Source organism: Cricetulus griseus, chromosome 2, assembly GCF_003668045.3.
Source record: "Cricetulus griseus strain 17A/GY chromosome 2, alternate assembly CriGri-PICRH-1.0, whole genome shotgun sequence".
Taxonomy (NCBI): Eukaryota; Metazoa; Chordata; class Mammalia; order Rodentia; family Cricetidae; genus Cricetulus; species Cricetulus griseus.
The window spans coordinates 263,313,528-263,335,206 of NC_048595.1; the positions used below are offsets into that span (position 1 = coordinate 263,313,528).

The window sequence follows — 21,679 nt, forward strand, 5'->3', positions numbered from 1 at the left end:
GATATCCAGCTTGACAGAAGATTCCAACCTGCTGGCTTAGTGAGAGGATGCAAGAATGACCTCAGATGCCCAAATTAGGGACAAGTGATGCCTGGGCCTGTGACAAGCTGGGAAGTAAAGCCAGGATACTGGTGACCTACAATAGGAAGGGACCAAGCAGCACAATTTGATGTGTATCCAGGGACCTTGGGAGAAACAGTCAAAGAGCTGGGGAGATGGCTGGTGGTTAAGTATACCTGTCTCACAACCATGAGGACCAAAGTTCAGATCCCAGATCCCACAAAAAAAGCCAGGTATGGCCCCTTTCCCTGAAAGCACTGGGGGGTACAGGTAGGATTGTGGGGCTCACTGGTCAGCCAGCCTAGCCAGAAACAAGGAACTTAGGTGCAGTCAGAGACCCTTTTCAAGGGAGTAAGTAAGGTGGAGAATGACAGAGCTCGTCATCTGAAGTCCTCTTCTGGCCTCGGCCTCTGCAGGCAACACACACACACACACACACACACACACACACACACACACACACACACACACACGCGCCCCAAGACAAAATCAGGCAGAAAGGTAGTGCAGAACCAAGGACAGAGTGGAGTAGCCTCTTCCTCCCCATGTCCTTGAGCCACTGAAAACAGCATGTGGGTCTGTAAGGTTGGAGGTCAATGCCTAAAAGTTACATCCCCCGGTTTGTCTATTAGATGCAAACATTCTAGTTTTTCTTTCTAAAATGAAGAGAAACTTAAAACACTCATATAGAACTAAGTTCCTAGAATCTAAAAGGAAATCAGGTAAAACATTTATAAGTACTTTTTTGGGGGGTGCAGGTAGCCAGCTTTACCAAATAATTCAAGCTGAGTTTAAACCAATAGATATTCAAACAAATAAATAATCAAGTAAGCACCTATTGAAAATGCTCTCCAGAAAGATATTCTTTGGCTGGTGGATCTGCATGGATCTCAGAACATGCTTGGGTCTATGGGCATCAAACATGGCCCAGGTGCAAGAATGCAAGAATGCCCAGCAATAATTTAGAAGGAAACAGAATTAACTTACTGAGTTATTGAGATTATTACAAAGGCCATTTTGAAATCTGAAAAGAAATGTTCTTTGAATGAAAATAAGAAAGAGATTAGGTGTGGGTGAGGTCTAGAGTTAAATGCCAAAAATAAGGACTGCTGTATGTGTACACTCATGCACACAAACATGCATACAAGCACACAATTAAGAAACATTGCTTGGGAAATCACATGATGATTTCCCCTGGGCTCAGTGGAAGAGATAAAGGATTCAAGGCTGCTGCACATCTGCTGTTTTATAAAGTAGCCATTCCCCGAATGTGCCAATCACATCACAGTCACTCCCCCGTACCACAAGTGCTCCATAGCTGTATGTGGCAAATGGCTACATGTTAGACATGCTCCATTTTCATGCAGAGGTTCACTGGTGGTGCTGGGTGAGTGTGGCATACACCCTGATCATCTGCAGGGCTCTGTGAACAGGTTCTAATTAGGCAGATATGATGTGAGCTAGGTGTTTGTGTTTCTAATCAGAGGCCAGCTGATGGTGATGATGCTGCTGGTCCAAGCACCATACTTAGAGAATCTTTGGTGATGACACTGGCTGAGCCCAAGATTCACCCTCAGCTCGGGCTGACTTCTCCCCTTCTCATCAGCAGGTGCAGAAAGGTGTCTGAACGCAAGTGGTACTTGGCCTTGGAAGATTGATATGGTTTACAATCAATTGCCTTTTAAAGTTATGATTCCATCAGGCCAAAGTCTCGTAAACTCAGAGCCTTTCAGTGAGAGTCGTATTCCCTGGAACTGGGGACAAAAATGTATTTACCTACATGAACCTTTTTCAACAGACAGTGTCCTGGCTGGGGACCTTGGTTCTGGGGCAGACTGTCAAATCAAGGGGTCTAGGACAGGTTAACTTCTCAGTGACTCAGAGAAGAAAAGTCATGGTCCATACCATAGGACCATTTTGAAGCTAAAAAAGAAAAGCACACAAGACACTACAACATGTGCCCATGAGCACCTGGAGGTTCATCAGTGACACATTGTTAGTTTTACTAGTTTTTAATAAAATCTATAATCTAAAAATCATTAGGAGTGTGGTTTTTTTAGGGAATGGACAGATTTCTCGGTGGTTAGGGACATGTGCTGCCCTTGCACAAAGCCTGAGTTTGGTCCCCAGCACCCACACCAAGCTGTTCACAACCACATGTAACTCCAAGGGATCTAACCCCGTCTTCTGGACTCCATCGGTACCCACACTCATACATTCTCAGATCCACACAGAGACACAACTATATACACATAATTAAAAATAAATTTTAAAATGAGTGTCTAATTTAAGCCAACATCAAAATGTGTTCTCTATGCTTCTTGATGCTCATGTTTGGGGAGATAGCTCAGAAGTGCTATTAAAATTGCTGCATGAATTTTACAGAGGTGTTTTAAACATGATAGCCAAGAGTCATCTATACATAGCACACTGGCAGGTGCTACTGAGAACAGTTTCTTCAATTACATTCTCATCTGATAAGAGAGTAAAGCCCTGAACTACACTGTAAGCATCAGAAGAGCTGATGGCTATGGTTTGAGTCCCCAGCCTCCAGCTCTTTCCTGGGGATCTGGAATATTCTCAGTGTCTGAGAGAGGAATGAGCTGGGGAGATGAGTGAGTGGCTGCATAGATGGAGTTTTTATGAATAGATGGCTGATGGGGGGGCAGGTGAATGACTAATGCCCCTCTTGTATTCTGCGTTACAAATTAGAGCCTACTATTCCAGTCTCGGTGAGCACCTGGCCAATTTCATCATTTAAAAGATAAGTCCAAATGACACATTTAAGACCACAAATTACTTATTCCAAGATAAAGCCTAAACCGTAAAACATAGCTCAGAGAGGAGGGGAGAGAAGAGGGGGGGGAGGAGGAGATGGGAGGAAGGGGAAGGAAGGAGAGGGGAGGAGAGAAGAGAGGAGGGAAGAGGAGAGGACAGAGAAGGAAGGTGGGAAGGAAATAGGCATAAATAGAAAGGAAGGAGGAAGTGGGGAGACTTAAAGACAGCCATGTCTTATAGTGTGTACTCACTGGTAAGTGGATACCAGGCAAAAAGTAAAAGATACCCAGCCTACAATCTATAACCCCAGAGAAGCTAGAACCTGCTTCCAGAAACAGATGGAAGCAGATACAGAAATCCACAACTAACCAATGGGACGAGCTCCTGGAGTACAATCAAAGTGAGGGAGGAGTGATAATATGAACCAAGAGTCAAGACCATGATGGGGAAACCCATAGAATCAGCTGACCCAAGCTAGTGAGAGATCACTCAGGTCTGACAAATGGGGAACCTACATAGACCAAACTAGACTCCCTTAATATAGGTGACAATGGTGTGACTGGGACAGTATATGAGCCCATTGGCAGTGGGTCCAAGCCTAACACTAATGCACAAACTGACATAGTGGAGTCCATTCTATATGGAGAGAGACCTTGATCAGCCTACACACACAGGTGAGGGGTGGAGAGGTGCCTTGGTCCTGCATCAAGGAGATGATGGGACAGACTTAGAAGACTTCCTATGGGAGGCCTTACCCTCTTTGTGGAGCAGATGGGAGGAGAAGCAGTGGGAAGAAAGGAGGCAGGAGAACTGGGATTGGAATGTAAAAAACAAATTCATAAAAAAAGAAAAAAAGACAGTCATATTTTGTTAAGGTGCACATCATCTCCTCCTAGCATCCCCCTCTGCCAATGATATCTTTGAACCAAAAGCACAATTTGGCATTTTCTAAATCTATTTCTAATCAATACAAGTCCTTATATTAGTAAAATTTTCTGAGAAATACATTTACAAAATGGGGGAAATAGCAACTTTTTCATAAGATATTGTAACATATAAGATATGTTACATATGAAATAATATGTCATATATGTACAAATATGATATTTCTTTTTAAAAATGATTTTATTATACATACAGTATTCTGCCTTCATGTCTGCCTGCACAATAGAAGAGGGCACCAGATCTCATTACAGATAGTTGTGAGCCACAACATGGTTGCTGGGAATTGAACATAGGATCTCTGGAAAAGCAACCAGTGCTCTTAACCTCTGAGCCATCTCTCCAACTGCAAAATATGATATTCAAAGTTAATTATCCCAGTAGAGCTGTTGCTTGTCCATACATCCATATTTGCTTTTCTTCCTCAGTAACAAGCCCCTGATTTACAGATGACTCTAACAGGGAGGACCCCTGCAAGAGCATCATGTTCTCTTAACTGCTGAGCGATCACTTAACACGTTAAAAAAAATTAACATTTACTTTTATTTTGTATTTATGTGTATATCTATGCCCTGGAAAAGGGCTCTGTTTTCAAATTTCTTCATAGTTGTGCAATAAGGTAACAAAAGTTGACCCAATAAGATAAAATTGTCCCATGAGATTTCCAGTGAATTTCCTTACTTAGTGTGTCTTCCACATCTTTCCTTGGCATGAGGTTGTCATGGCTGGACCTTCCACAACATTTCTGGACCAAGAAAAGAAGGGTTATATTTTAAGTATGAAAAGGGGGAAGGCTAGATACAATGTGGCCCCCATGATTTGGCATCTCCATATGGAACTTGTACCAGCCAGGTCTAGACATCTTTCCTGTGGGAGGAAGAAATTGTTCTGTTGTCTAAGCCACTGTTCTGTTTTGTTTTCTTTCTAAATGCAGCTCAACCAAACTTTATATATATGGATTACACACCACTATTCTTGGCTACTTAGAAAGAATGGGGTTCATATTTTAAAAATAGTTCAGAGCTGAAAACTTCCATGAGGAATGGCGGACTGCAATGCAATAGGCTAATAATTGGTATCTATTTAAAGTTAGTTTGGATATACAGTGTTCTCTCAGAAAGCTCATGTATTGGAAGCTTGGTCCCCAACTAGTACCTATTCCTGACTTAGTTACTATTCTATTGCTGTGAAGAGACAATGTGACCATGGCAGCCTATAACAGACAGCATTTACCTGGGGGCTTGCTTATAGTTTCGGAAGGTTAGTCCATTCCCATCAGTATGGGGAGCATGGTGGCAGGCAGGCACGTGTGGCACTGAAGCAGTGGCTGAAAGCTTATATTTATCCACAAGATGGAGAGAGAGGGTGAGAGTAGTCCTGATGTGGACTTTTGAAACCTCAAAATCTCTCCAGTGACACACCTCCCCCCACAAGGCCACACCCCCCACAAGGTCACACCTCCCCCACAAGGCCACACCTCCACAAGGTCACACCTCCCCCACAAGACCACACCTCCCCCACAAGGCCATACCTCCTCTGACAAGGCCACACCTTCTCCCACAAGGCCCTACCTACTAATTCTTTCCTAACAGTTCCACCAACTGGGGACCAGGTATTCAAATACATGAGCCTATGAGGGGCATTCTCATTCAAAACACCACACTGACCATGTGGTTCAGAACCCACAGAGAGAATTTAAAGAATCAGAGATACTTGGAGAAGCAGAATGCAGAGTTTAGCAGGTGGCCCTGGCAGGAGAGCAGAAGACCAGCATGCCAAGAGAAAATTCAGTGAAGCTTGAATTCCAACGTTGCAATGAGGATAGCATTGGGACTTAGACTTCTGCCACTCTTGTTACAATGCGGCAGGGAACTTGTCTGCATTTTGTCCATGTCCTAAGACTTTGTACAGGTTGAATGATGAGCTGCTGACACAGGGAATTTCAAGACAGCACTGCGTTCAGGCATGGTTATTGCTAGCTGCTTTGGTCCAGATTCATAGTGAAAATTGGAAGCAAAAAATCAGAACAGAAGGAATGTTGAAGGAGTGTACTTAAAATTGGAGCCAAGGAATGGTTACCAAAATTATTAACACCATGAAGAAGGCTAAGTACTTTACACTGAGACAAAAGGACTGATGGCTGATAATCCCAGCATTTGACTGAGCCCAGCTTACCACAGACTTAAGCTGTAAAGGAGTACTACTACTCACTTGAAAGATCTTGATTAAAGAAGGGCTCTGTGTTAATCTATCCAGGGAGACAGAGGTCACTACTGTGGTCCGAGTGAGCCTGGTCATGGCACAGCTGGCCTCCGGTCTTATAAGTGCCTACAAGAGGCTAATTTTGCAGGCATGAAGAAAATGAGTTGTGGAGTCCTTGTTTCTACCCAGGCTGCAAGGAAAGGTCTAGCAGATGACACACTATATGGAAAGATCAGAACAGGAAGCAAATTGTCAACCCCTGAGAGAGCCCATGTAAGCTGCTACTGGAGGGATTAAGAACAGGACTTCCCAAGGCTTTGGGGACCCACATCCTGACACCCACACACCAGAGTTCTTAATGTTTGCCTTTCTGGGTTTTGAAATTGCTTTAATTTGATACCTCCTTGATAGTTTTATTTCTTTTTAAAATATTTTTATTATTTTATGTGCATGGCTGTTTTGCCTGCATGTATGTGTCATGTGTATGCAGTGCTCACAGAGGCCAGAAGAGGGCATTGTATCCCCTGGAACTGGAGTTACAGATGGTTTTGAGCTGTCATGTGGGTGCTGGGAATCAAACCCAGGTCCTCTGGAAGAGCAACCAGTACTCTAAACCACTAGGCCATCTCTCCAGCCCCCCTTGCTATTTCTCTATTCCTCCCTTTGGGGGTGGGAGTTTGTACCCTATCCTGCCATTGTACGTTGAAATATGTAACTTTATTATTGACTTTGCAGAGGCTCTTAGCTAAGAACTGGCCTTGAGTCTCAGAGAAGACATTAAACTTGGGCTTTTGAGCAGTAATGTTGGGAATTGTCAAGACCTTGATGGGTCTTGGAGCATTTGCATTATGAGATAGACACCAGCTATTTGTGGGGTGGGTAGGGATGGAATGCAATGATTTAAATATGACACCAGCCATTTGGAGGGTAAGGATTGAATGCCATGATTTAGATATGATTGTAGTGTGGAAGACTTGGTTCCCAGTGGGTGGCCCTATTGAAAGGCAATTTGAACATGAAGGTGTTAGCATCAGTTGAGGGCAGGGCATGGATGGGCTATGAGGTGTGTGGAAGTCACTGAGGATATGGATTTGAAAGGAATGCCCTTCCTCTCTTGGCTCCTCTGCTGGTTGCTATGTGGTACACTGCCATGATATTTCTACATTAACACAATCTAAAAGCAATAGTGCCTGATGGCTACATAGTGAAACATCTGAAAATATGAGCCAAAGTAGCTCTTTCTTCCTTTTAGTTGTTTTTCTCAGATATTTTGTCACAACAGTGTAAGGAAACTGACACCTGCAAATCCCTTGTTCTTACTCATCATCTCTCAACTCAAAACTTCTAAATTATTCCCAGACATTTCCTTCTTGCCTTTGTTTAGAAGCAAGTCCCCTGCCCAGTTTCTTTGCCCACCATGCCACACACCCTCTTCACTCTTTCTAAATTTACAGTGCACAGCAAAACTCCATATCAAAACCACTCAGCCAGTTCTCTTAGTGTGAAAACACTAAATTTGAGGCCTTATGTTAATTAACTGAGCTCTCCTCTTCCCATCTCATACACTTATAATTCTGCAGCATCTTTAAGAAGCCAGATATTAATTAATTGTGACTCACCAGTGGATTCTACAGGTTTGCAATCTATTTGTTTGTTTGTTTGTCCGTTTATTTTGTGAGGGTAACTGGTGGGAGTAAATTCTCTCCTCCTACGGTATTGGTCTCAGGGAATGAACCCAGGCTGTCGGGGCTGGAAGCAGGTACCTTTACTTGTTCAGCCATCTTGCTAATGAAAGAACAGATTTTGTTTGTTTTTGAAAACATTTTTTTCAGGCCCTCAGTGAAACAAGAAAATAACACCTTTAGTATTACTATGCTCTCATACTGTTATTCACCTTAGGGGCTGGGGAGAGGTTCAATCGGCAAAGTGCTTTCCAAGTAAGTGCACAAACTTGAATTTGATCCCCCAAAGCCTTGTTAAAAAACAAACAACAAAAACAAAAACCTAGGCGTGCTGGTGTGTTTGTGATCCCAGCACTGGGGAGGCAGGGATGGGTGGCTTGGGACTTGCTTGTTAGCCAACCTGGCCTGCTTAGTGAGTGCCCAGCCAGTGAGAGACCCTGTCTTGAAAAAGAAGATGAATGGCACTGGAGATGGTATTGTGACTTCCACACACATGAACCTGGACACACATGTACCACTACACACACACACACACACACAAAATTAAAAAAATAATAGTTTACAGTAGGTTTATATAATACCAAATGTCCTAGTGTGCTTTTTGTTGCTGTGATAAGCACAAATGACCAAAACAACGTGGATAAGGAAGGGTTTATTTGGCTCACATTTTCTGATCATGAAGGGGAAGCTAAGTCAGGAACTGAAGCAGAGACCATGGAGGAATGCTGCTTCTTGGCTTGCTCGCCCTAGCTTGCTCAGTTTGCTTCCTTATATAACCCAGGACAACCTGCCCAGGGTTGGCACTACCTACAGTTGGGATGGGTCCTCTCATACTTATCATTAATTAAGAAAATGCACCACAGTTTTGCTCAAGGCCAATTTGATGGGGCATTTTTCTCAGTTGAAATTTTCTCCTCACAGTTGACCAAACTTGTATCAAGTTGACAAAAAAGCTAACCTGCACATCAAACTTCATTCAGTCGGCCATAGACTAGGTTATTTCCCTTGTTGCTGATATACATGGCTCTCTACGGCCTTGTACACATGTGATATAGTACTTAGGCATCATTTGTTCTACACACAGAATTTCATTTTGACTTTTATGAAAATTGCAATTCATATAATTTATGTAAATGTGCTAAATGTAGGATCTTTTTACTTCTACAGTCAACTTTAGGGACATTAGAGAAAAATTATCTTTTTTTTTTTAACCTACCTCTTCTACCACACATTTTTCTTTTCTTTCTTTAATTTTTTTGTTTGTTTTATTAGTCTGTTAGAGTAGATTCTCACTGTGTAGCTCAGGCTAATCTGGAGCTCATATATTTCAAGGTGGTCTTAGACTTAAGTTAATCCTCCTGCCCCAAATTCCTTATTGTTGGCATTACAACTACTATACCTGGCTGGCTCTCTGCTTCTTTGACTCATGCTATTGGGTGTTCTCTTCCTATAGCACGCATATCTATACCTTCACTCTTTGAATTTGCTTAAGTACAAGGATATTTGTAGGTGTCTTGTGATTATGAGGATCAAGCCTAAGTTCTCACACATGCTAAACAAGCCCTGAGCTACACCTCACTCCCTAAGGAAAATGTAATGAAACAAATAACTGAAAGGCATGCCCAGAAAACTATGTCAAGATGAAATCTGGTAAAAAAAAAATTAAGTAATTATGGTGAACTAAGACAATTACAATTACAGTAATTTATACAATAGGTAAAAGGTTTTATTCCTGTTAAAATATTTAGGTACTTGCTTCTATAGATGCCATGTAAATGAAATGCAAATTTAAGTTTCCTTATGTGTGTAGTTGGTGAGATGTTCACAGACTTTTTTGAGGCAGAATTGCCATTCCCATCCAGCTCTTTCCTCAGATTGCCAGGGTAGAGCACACTGTGGTCAACAACAGCCTCTGTTGATGGTACAGTGTGGTCAGCAATAGCCTCTGTTGATGGTACGCTGTGGTCAGCAACAGCCTGTGTGGTCAACAGCCTCTGCTGATGCTACCATGCACTTCATTTTTATTTGTACAATGCCTCCCCTCATTTGGCTCCAGACAGTAGATAGTGCCTTGTCCTTGTCCATAGCACTGTGCTGCAAAGCCAGTGGTCATCCTGCTTACTCGAAGTAAAGGCAGAAGAGCAACATAGTACTGTGCCCATTTGTAATTTTACAGTTCAATTGCATATAAACAAATCTGCAATGAGGGCAAGTCGATTATACTAAAATGGACATAACTCATCATAGGATTGATTTCAGAATTTAAAAATGTTCCAGAGTAGAATTTCTATGATTAGTGAATATCTTTGTTTAGGTTTCTATCGCTGTGATGAGATGAAGCAAGTTTATTTGGCTTATACTTCCAGATCACTGTTCATTGAAAGAAGTCAGAACAGGAACTCAAAAAAAGGGCAGGAACCTGGTTGCAGGAGCTGACGTAGAGGCTATGGAGGAATACTGCTTATTAGCTTGTTCTCCATGACTTGCTCAGCCTGCTTTCTTATAGAACCTAGGACCACTGGCCTAGGGATGGCGCCACCCACAATGGGCTGGCCCTCCCCATCAATCATTAATTAAAAAAAATACCCTATGGACTTGCCTACACCCCCTTCTTATAGAAGCATTTTCTTAATTGAGAGGTTCCCTTCTCTCAGATAACTCTAGCTTGTATCTAGTTGACATAAAACTGTTGGCAGAGCGAATCATTTGTTTTTCATGGGTATTTGTGAACTTTCACATAATTTATGTATCTGAAGATTAATCTGAGAGATCAGACAGAGGCCATGCCATTCCTGACCATGACATCGCTCCTGTCGGCTGTGACGAAAAATATGACAACTGCTTGAGTTTTAATTTATAAAAACAAAATGCTAATATTTAACCTACCTCAAACTTACTGAACAGTGTTTAGGCTGATGAATTCTTCAGTTTAGCATCCTTTCCCCTATGCCACAATTTAGGAAATGAAAATTGGCCAAAGTCTACACATCTGTTTCATGCTCGGTAGCTCCTACTTGCAATTGTGCAGTTAGGAGAAACATTCCTTCTTGAAAGATACCTCTAACTATCAGAGGTCTTGGCAAGCTAGAATAAGATTGGTTGATGACTTAGAATGAGCATGTTTGTAGCCTCCAAATTGTAGAGAGACCTGTGCTGTTGGCTTAAAATTATGTCTAAAATAGTTAAGACAAAGCCAGTGTAGCTTCTACTTGTGGTTCCTCAGAGAGTTAATTTTAACTTCATATAATGGAAGTGCATCTCTGAATATTTATTGAAATATTCTACTAAATCCGACTTATATTCTTAATTATAAATATATTGAAGCCTTATCAAAGCAGAAATGTAATATCTACTCAAGAAGTGCTCTCAATTTGGTGTTTCGTGGCCTGCGGCAGGCAGCTGTGGTAGACATCTCTGAGTGGTTACAAAAGGCCTTTCTCCGATGCCCTCAGCACATTCTCCAACATTCACATGTATTCTTAACGAGTAGATGTTGTTATTTTTTAATGTTATCTGATTTTTCTTTACCAGCCTCATCACAGTGTATGCCCAAAGCCCACTGCGGGAACTTACTAGATGGTGTTTAGACTAATAAATTATTCATGTTTAATATTCTTTCCCTTGTGCCACAATTTAGGACAATTTAGTTTTTCTAAAAGTTCGTCTTGATTGGGATAATATGTACCACTCTCCCAACTCTAACTGAGCACTCCGTTGTGTCCCTTTTCCCATTGTCTACTGTGCCTTGTAAAGGTAAAACCAAAGAAGCCAGAGAAGACCATTGATTGGCATATTGTTTCATTGGCTTTGCCTTCCTGGAGGAAGATCTGCCAGTTTTATTCTACAAATCACTTATGGTTGCAATAGCAATTAAAATGTTTATATGGTGTTGTTTATTAAGTGAATAGTAATTTAAAAATAACATTTTATTCCTTCAAGTATGATGTTCTCAAATTTGTGACCATTTGTTATGCAATAGGATACTTGGCTTACATTAAAAGGGCCACCAGTGGATGCTTTTGTTCTTATTCAAAATTAAATGCAGTTAATACTACAGTTTGTCAAATAGCCCTTCCAACATTTTACTTGTGAAATACAAAAAATAAATTGACCACTAAGGAAAATAAAACATGTTTTGGTTACTCCTGTTAGGTTTCTTTCTTTCTTTTGAGTTGAAATAGGGTCTTGCTAATATCCAAGCCTCCGTTCTTCATGCCTTAGCCTTTAGAGTGTTGGGGATGTAGCAGTGTGTCACCATGTCTAGCCTCAATGTTTTCTTTGTTAGTTATCCTAATCCATTGGATATCCCGATTTTCTGTTAACACCCAAGGAAAGCAAATGCCACATATAATTGACATAGTCCTTAATAATAATTGTCCTAGTTTTCTTGTCTGTTACTATGATAAAATACTGACCAAGAGAAATTTCAGAAAGGAGAGGTTTATTTGGGTTACAGGTTATACACCAGGGACGCCAGGGAAGAAGCTGGAGGCAGGACCTGAAGTAGACACCGTGGAAGCACACTGCTTACTGGCTTGTACCTAGGCTTATATTCAGCTATATTTCTTACATAGCTCAGGCCTACCTGCATAGGGATGGTACTGCCCACAGTGGACTGGGTATCCTACATCAACAGCAACCAAGAAAATATCCCTTCCAGAAAGGAAACTGAACACCAGGATTGGTCATCAAAGTATTCTGATGAATGAAGGCTTTCCTGTTCATTCTTCCTGAGTGAATGTCTGTCTACTCATGTCTACTAAACATCCAACTCTATGGCAATATTGTAGCTCATTTATGCATTTGCATAAAGTATAATTACTTCTAATCACTGGGGCCAATAATCTGCAAAGATGGCCGTGAACGACTCCCTCCACACTCTTTGTGCTTGTCCCCTCTTCCCAGTGTGGCTAGAATCTATTGTCATGTCTGGAATCTGAGTTGGCATTATGGTTTATTTTGACCAATAGAATGTGATGAAATTTTGACATCCAAACTAGGATTTCACTTGAAAGGTGTAGCTCCCATTGTTGCTCTCTTCAAAGGCAGCCAGTGTGAGCAAAATCTGTTCATCTTGCTGGGAGGCCTGTTAAAAAAGAAGCTTAGATGGAGACCTGTAAATGAAAGGATGCTGTGAGCATGAAAGTGTTACAGAGGGACCAGGAAGGATATATACGGAGGAGTGGGAAAGTACCCCAAGCAAGTTGTACTTGCTTGCATGGCAGAGAGAACCAAAGAATGAGATATGGGCATATTTCCATGGTGATTTTGGTTGGCCTTCAAATTTGTTGATTTGCCTGGCTTGGGTATTTAGCAAGGATGAAGCTGCCAGTGCTGGCTGATGTAGTGATTGGCAGAGTGATAGTCATAATTGCCTTGGATAGTTGCTACCTTTGGCTGGCTTTGACAGACATGCTGTCTAAGCAATGGCTCCTGAGTACACACTGTCTTGCAAAAGTCCTGTTGCAATGGCTGCCTTGAGCAACGTTACCAGTTAAATCCCGCTTCTCCAGCATTTCAGAATGTGGCCTTGTTTGGAAATATGGTTGTTGCAGATGTATTACCTAAAATGAAGTCATAAGAAAGCATGCTTGGCTCTAATCCAAAATGGCTGATACCTCTATGAAAAGGGAAAATGTGTACACAGACACAGAGACACACAGAGAATACCATGAGAAAGTGCAAGCAGAGGCTAGGTGATGGAGAGCTAAGGATGCCACGATTGCCATGCCTAGGGAGAAGTAGGAAGTTTCTCCTCTAGAAAGAAACCTGGACCTTCATATATTATACCAATGATGTGACAAACTCCAGGTTTTAGGTCACTCCATCTGTTGCTCTTTGCAACAGCAGCCTAGAAAGTTCACTCCCACACATAGCCTTTCCTCCCCCTTCCTCCTCTTTCATGTCATCCTGCAGATGGATCATGGATCAGCCATGATCTGGGAGGATGAGCCCAGGGACAGACTTTTACCCTTAATGAGGATGCTGCCAGAATGTATCACATCTCAATCCAGTTAAATTTAAAGTTGTTCAGAAAGTTGTGTGAAAAGCAACTTATTGGATATTTGAGGTGTAAGGAAAGGAGATAATATCTGATGCTAGACCCTCTTCAATACCTTTGAAATGATACCAGATTGTTTCTTCTACCATCTTTGAGACACTCCTACCAAAAATATGTCTTTACTTATTCCAGAGTTTATTAGACATTACCACATACTTGTTTTTCACAAGAAACCTAACTCAACCCAACTATATTAGACTTGGCACTTGATTATCCCAATATAATCATTTGCATGATTTGAGGTGCCATAATTGTTACAAGATGGTATTAGAATCCTAAATGTGGCATATCTTACCGAGAATTCTTTAGTGCTTTATAATAACAATAATATTGTCTGCATTATGCAGTAATAAGGAAAATTACATTTGCAAAATAGTTCATGGTAATGGGACATTCTGAAATGCAAGCAAAAAGAAATGCATAATGGAAGAGAAATCTTTGTTTTATTCACTGCACTTTGGCTGTCTGTGTTCTCAGCTTGGGAGGCAGAGAAAAGATTGTGGGTGACTCCATGCCACACCACTGTAAGGCTGAATGACAAAGACCAGCCTGTGTGGTTCTCATCAGGGTAGGGACTCTCAGTCACTGGGGTAAAAAAGGTAGGGATGATATCATATTTAGTATTCTGTTTGTTTTTTAGAAGGTATTTTCATCAAGTGACTAAAAACTGCATTTCTAAAGCAAATATGTATTTGCTATAATTTAACTTTATTTGGTTCTGTTCTGGTTGCTTATAACTTTTGACTGATAATTTATTCATAATATGTTGGGGTGGGGGATAGAAGGATGGCTCAGCAGTTCAAAGCACTTGCTGCTCTTGTAGGGGACCCAGGTTTGGTTCCCAGCATTCTTGTTTACAAACATCTGTACCTCCAGTTCCAGGGGTTCTAATTGTTTCTCTCTTCTGACATCTGTGTGCACCCAGCACACATGTGTTGCATAAACCAACACACAGACAATACACCTATACCACATATAAACACAACTCTAAGATGTCTGAAAAACCCATGATATATTCCTTGGGATCTTTACCGGAAGCTTTTTTCAGGTTCAGTTAAAAGACTTCAACCTCCCCAATCACCCACTCCCGACTTCCTTGCTTGTTTGGTTGGTTGGTTTTTGTTTAGTTTTTTTCCTCCTCATGTTTGCTAAGCAATCTACTCTATTGAGCTACATCCCAACCCTACCCTGTACTTTTCACATTTTGATTTATTTATGTTATTCATCATATTCAAACTCACAGAAAACCTAAGGCTGTGGAGAAATAAGTCTGTAAGGAACCTAAGAAATTCTTGGCTATGCAACTCATACAACACATGCTGCTTTTTGAATTTTGGGTATATTCTCCACCAATTAGGACATTATGTGAAATTTTGATTAAATATTTCTTTTGACAGCTTAATTGCCCTTAATCCAGGAGGATTGTGCCTAAAACTGCCAAGATTAAACAAAGCTATAGGAGTGCCAAAGCAGCTGAGATGTGAAATGGAGGGAGTTAATTCCCTTGGGTCCAATCCATAAGAATTGATTTAGCCTGGCCCATATTCCCATGGATTCTATCTTTGCTCAGTCACCTTCATGAAGAAAAATGTTGTTTTTCACCTACTCCATTTGTTTTGAAATCACTGACACACAGCCAGTTTGAAAACATCGACTTTCCTAAGGCCTCTCCATTCTTGGTTCCAGAACATCCAATCAAGAGTGCCAAGCATGTGTTGCAGGTCTCAGGATATTCAGCCAAGCCTACTTTCTTGTAGCAATCCTATGTGATGTGTATGCACCTTAGACAATCTCCACCTAACTCTGAAATCACTCAAGGAATGCCTCCAAGGCTGTGGGACTCTCATATGCTAACACCATCTGGAAAACTCACCATACAGATGACACTGGCAGGAAATGGTGGGCAGGATTGGACTTGATATTGTCCATCCATGTATATCAACCAGCAAAGACAGTCTCACTTCTGCAGAGCTGGTTCTTAGTGGCTCTGGCCAGCAGCTTCCTGGGAGGATCAAGTGCCTGGACTCCCTGTCTTTGTTCCTTTGAATGTTCCCTTCCATTCCAGTATTATATCATATGCTGTCTGATTAGCTTGGGGTAATTTCAAAATTACCCATTTTGAAAAGTACTCTGAAAATTCAATGGTACTGATTCAAGCACTTCCCTGACCCATGCTCACTCTACTAACAGCCCTGGATTTTCTAAGGCCAATGCTTCTTAGAATACTCTTACTCTTTCCTTTTGTGGCTTACTGGATGTCCCGCGCGCTCTGTATTTCTCGCCAGCAAGAAATCATACACGGGACACTCGGATCCTTCTGCAGACAAGCTTTAATGCATCTTGAGAGTGAAAGAGCATAAGCTTCCCAGAGTGGAGACCCCAAGCCAAGAATCCCGTCCCCTAATAAAGGCTGGCAACCGCCGCCTCGGACGTGTCACCCCATGATTGGCTGCAGCTCATCCGGCCATATGACGCCACGGAATAGGCAGAGATCAAGGAATGGAAAATTACCCAGCGCCTGCGCAATAATCTTGTTTACATTCGGTGCCTGCCGGATGCAGGCGCCATCTTGTAATGGAGAATGCAGGGACGGCTCCCTACAGATCCCCCTTTTTTATTAATTAATGATAAGGCTTTATATTTTTACAAGCAAATAGGTCACCCAAATGTTGAGGGATAGAGGCAGAGGTTGAACCTTCCCAAAATCAAACATTAAGACTGTGTACGGGAGTCGCAACTAGGCTGTTAGCTTGACCCGAAGCACTCTCGACCTGTCCTCTGCCGTTTTTCTGGGAAAGGGAGACTAGGGCAGGCAACCCTTATGCAGGACAACATGCCTCCCAGAGAAGCCTGCATATTGGGCAACTCTCTGTGCGATGCCTTGCTCGACATCCCTCATGGGCTGCTCAAGCCAGGCACTCTACCCTGTGCAATGAGCCTAGGCTCCGGGTGTGCAAGAGCTGTCTGGCCAGCGGCCTATTGCTTAAGCATAGTTATCCAAATATCAGTGGAAGCCCCTTGTTCCAAAGCTACAAGCGCTTGGGCGATAACCACCTTGTCTCTCTTAGTTTGAGCCCTGAGCCTACAGACCAGCCAGAGAAGCAACATCAATCCGCAGCAAACGGCTGCACCAAACAATCCCACCACCACCCATTCCTTAAAATAGGAGACAGCTGAAGCGATCCATGATGACAATCCCTCCGTCAAGGACAGGAGTTAAACTGGATAATAGCGGCTCTCAACTCCCGGGGAGAGGGTGGAGTTCTGACTTTTGAAGGTCCGAAGAGGCTCTTCGGGTTGAGTCTTTCTGGGATCCACAGGGGATTTTCTTCATCCTGTGGAAAAACACATATAGCTCCCCTGGATCTTATGAGAATAGGATCCGGGTATCTCCAAAGACCAATCAGGAGATCTTTTCATTTTACCATTTCCTTTGGCCTTTTAGGTTCTGAGATGTGGCATTTGGCCGCAGTATGGCCCTGAGCATCAATGTTTAGAAAATTAAGGGTAAAGAGTGCCATAGATATTGCAGCTCTTGGCACCGAGGGTAAGGATGCTCCCATTCCCTCCTTTTGTTTGATTAAATAAGACTTAAGTGTGCGATGGGCACGTTCCACAATGCCTTGTATAAGGTAGGCCAGTTAGATGGGTAATTTCCATCTGTCTGCAGAAGTGCTGGAACTTTTGAGAGGTATAAGCCGGCCCATTATCTGTTTTTAAGAAGCACACAGGTGGCTAGGTAAAGTCTTATTTTTGTAATACAGCTGAACTTTCTTAAACAGTAGCTTAACTTCTTTCTGAGGCAGGGTTTTTTTTGTGACTTTGGAGCCTATCCTGGAATTCGATCTGTCGGACCAGGCAGGCCTTGAACTCATAAAGATACTCCCGAGTGCTGGGATTAAAGGCGTATGCGGCCAACGCCCTAAACTTAAAGGCGTGTGTCACCAACACCCTGAGCTTAAAGGTGTGTGCTACCAACATAATAGATTAGCATCTTTTATAAAAACAAGAACTTTACATTGTCAGGCTTTGCTTAAGAATAATTCTAAATTGAAGCTCTTTAAGTAAAAACATTAATAAAATTAAACATTTGAAAACTGGTTTTAAAAAGAAATTTAAATTCCCTTAAGGTCTTAGAAGCATTAACATTTTAAATCTTAACTGAAAAACTTGTTTCTAAGATGGTACTTCTAATTTCCATGTGGTCACCTTTAGTTAAGATGGCGGTCTAAGTATCCTTTTTTTAACTTTAGCAAAATGGCTACCGTCAGTCATGTGACCAGCTACAAAATGGCCGTACCAGGAAATAGAACATTTTAAAACAAGCATACATAAATTACTTGAGCGAATAACATGCGCGGCCTTTTCCCCTGTCAAAGACTGGGAAAGCCATCTGCAATTTTCTCCGCTCCTCTAATGGTAAAAAGGAGTCGGTACCAAATTTTTGTTGTAACTCATATAATGGGGGTGCTGATGGAAGTACACCCGCTGGATTAACAGGTCTCTTAAATTTACCGGGGTGTGACCGGTTATCCCCTATTTTCTCTCCCTCCATTTTTGTTTCTTTTTCACCTAGCTGAGCTGTTTCCCCAGTATTTAAGACTTCATCTCCTGAGCTTTCAGAGTCATCAGAACTATCAAGATTTAAAGCTTTAATCTCATTTACAGAATCATCTAACAAATTATTCACTCCCTTGTCAGTAGACATCCCAGGAGGTCCTTTTTTCTTATTTATTGCTGTTTCTCTTAACAAATTATTCACTCCCTTGTCACTAGACATCCCGGGAGGTCCTTTTTTCTTATATTTTATTGTTAGGCGCGCCCCATCTCTCATCACATTCGGTTTCTGATATGTAATTCTGGACTTCTTTAAGATTGTTACAACAGTGAGAAAAGTCAAAATAGCTCCTAGTAAAAGCATAGAAGCCTCTATATTAACCTCCCACAATAGCAACATTCCTAAGCCAAAGTCCAGAAAAAACATACCTCTCCGAATTTACCACCCTGCAGTTCTGAATCCGCCTTGTAGCCAAGGGGTCTCCGCGGTGCTGGAGATGTTCATATGTTCCCGGGTTTCGGCACCATATGTCCCGCGCGCTCTGTATTTCTCGCCAGCAAGAAATCATACACGGGACACTCGGATCCTTCTGCAGACAAGCTTTAATGCATCTTGAGAGTGAAAGAGCATAAGCTTCCCAGAGTGGAGACCCCAAGCCAAGAATCCCGTCCCCTAATAAAGGCTGGCAACCGCCGCCTCGGACGTGTCACCCCATGATTGGCTGCAGCTCATCCGGCCATATGACGCCACAGAATAGGCAGAGATCAAGGAATGGAAAATTACCCAGCGCCTGCGCAATAATCTTGTTTACATTCGGTGCCTGCCGGATGCAGGCGCCATCTTGCAATGGAGAATGCAGGGACGGCTCCCTACAACTGGAAGGGTAATACTCTTTAATGGTTAAGAACATATGGGAAACTAGAGTGATGGCTCCACTGGTAAAGTGCCTGTCATGCAAACATGGAGTTGAAATCCCCATATAAATGCTGGGTGTGGTGGCATCTGTAATCCCAGTGCTGGGTGAAGGAGGTCCTTGGGATGCAGATAAGATAATTCCTGTGCTCACTGGCCAGCCAGTTTAGCCCCAAACATGAACTCTAGATTTAACAAATGACTCCATATAAAACATAATAAGATGGAGAAAAAATAAAAAGATGCAGAGATACCAGATGTTGACCTCTGGCTTCCACACATATGTTTATACACACACACACACACACACACACACACACACACACACACACACACACAAGCATGAATGCTATGACACACAGACTGTTTGTATTTTACCACTGCCTCTCCAGCTGTGTGATTGGAGTGAGTTACTCACTAAGTCTGTTTTCATAAATGGTGATTAAGGGCACTGTCTTACTCAGTGTTCTATTGATGTGAAGAGACACCATGAACACAGGAACTCTTAGAAAAGAAAGCATTTAATTGGGGCTGGCTTACAGTTCAGAGGTTGAGTTCATTCTCATCCTCATCATGGTAGGAAGCATGTTGGCACATGGGCAGACACAGTGCTGGAGAAGGAGCTAAGAGTTCTACTTCCCGATAGGCAGACACTGGAACATGGCTTGGGCTTCTGAACCCTCAAAGCCCACCCTGAGTGACACACTTCCTCTAACGAGGCAACACCTCCTAATCTATCTCAAGTAGTGTCATTCCCTAATGATCAAGCATCCAAATATATGAGCCTATGGGGGTCATTCTTATTCCAACCACCACAGTCACTAATGGAATTACCCTTTCATTAGTGCTGACATGTAATTAAATGGACATTGCAAAGGGAACTACTTAGCTTGGGGCTAGGCATGTATTTGTAACTTGATAACTTCTTTTTATGGTGCTGGGCATGGAAACTAGGGGCCTCATGCTTGCTAGGAAAGCAGGCTGCCACACAGCCATGCCCACTCTGCCTTCTTTCAGGTGCTGGAGCGTCAATTATTCCAATGGATTTCATGCAAAGCCAGTAGGAAGAAGATGACTCTCATTTAATTGCAAAAAAAAATCTCTCTCATCCTATTTTCCTTTCCTTTATCCCATCTTACCAGGGAAGTAAATGTCACTTAATAAATAGGGGATGTTTCATGGCTTCTTCTTGTTGTTTGTTTTGTTTTAGAATGCTATCCTGGGCTATAATTTTTAAAAGAAATGATGAAACCATGATTCTAATACTCAGAACCCCCAAATCTCTTTGTTAGGCTTCAAATCCTGATGAAGACTCCAAGGATAACACTTGTGACAGAGAGCCTGCAGGCATGGCTCTCTGTCCTTCCCTGTGTGACCACCATGCTATCAGGACTTGGCTGGGCTCCTTGGAGTGGCATGAGAATTGTGGGGAAACACGAGGGTATGGGGCTCTGTGATGAATGTGTCCTGGTTTTTCTTCTTTTAGGTATCTGCTGGCACTGGGCAGAAAGCAAGAGGACCCATTATAATGTTCACCTGGCATTTCGTTGTTTGTATTCATTAATGATATGAAGTAAGGTTGGAGATTTTTGTCATCAATGGCTACTTGGTTATTCAGATTGAAACACACATATCTAAAGCTCAAAAGTGGGTAGAATCTTGGAGGAACTGAGGCAGGAGCAAGAATATAATCAAAACATATTGCGTGAAAAATATTTAATAAAGTTTTTCAAATGACCTTCATCTCTAAAATGTAAACATTCTGCTGCCTTTGGAGGCAGATATGATGATATGGTATGCTATGACGTGACATGATAAGATTTGACTTGATTTGGTGTGGAGGTGGTATAGTGAATGACCAAGTCTAAGAATCCCATTTTATTGCTTTGTTACAGATTGATATTCTCAAGGCAGATCTGGAAAGTGCAGAATGGAAAGTTCTAGAAAATCTCATTCTAGAAGATGTCCTTGAACAGATTGGGCAGCTCGTCTTTGAGATTCATCTCCACTGGCCTGGCTTTGAGGTCAGTGGCAGCGAGAGCAGCGTGGTGCGGTTTTGGTACAGCCTCCTGAAGGAGTTGGAGCAGAAAGACTTCAGGCTCTTCCACACCTATAAAGACTTATCCAAACCGCAGCTTTTCCTGAAGAAAGACATTTTCAATGCTAGCAGCTGCTATACCCTGAGTTGGGTGAATACAAGATGGAAGTAGGGCAGAGCGTCTCACACATACAAAGAACTGTTTGCAGACAGATGTGTCCCTGCTACCTGTCATGGAGTTGCTTCCACTAGCCTGTTACCTGTTTGAGGCAGGGACTGTGTTTTCATCTCTGCAGTACATGAAGCCTTGGGCTTGACAAGCAACAGCAGCACGATGAACACCTCCACTTTTCCAAACTGAGACTTTTGTGGTTTTGCCATTGACAGGTTGGGGGTGCCCTCTTCCACTCTTTGTGGTTTTGCCTTTGACAGGTTGGGGGTGCCCT

The 21,679-nt window shown here is 42.2% G+C and overlaps 1 protein-coding gene across 1 annotated transcript in view; it reads left to right on the forward strand.

Moving 5' to 3' along the window:
* Positions 1–21,405, forward strand: part of Mettl24 (methyltransferase like 24) — a 126,159-nt gene extending 104,754 nt beyond the window's left edge. Inside the window, exon 5 of the mRNA XM_027402190.2 lies at positions 21,091–21,405. Within this exon, the coding sequence (XP_027257991.1) occupies positions 21,091–21,405 (315 nt within the window). The remainder of the gene's footprint in view (positions 1–21,090) is intronic.
* Positions 21,406–21,679: the final 274 nt, after the last annotated feature.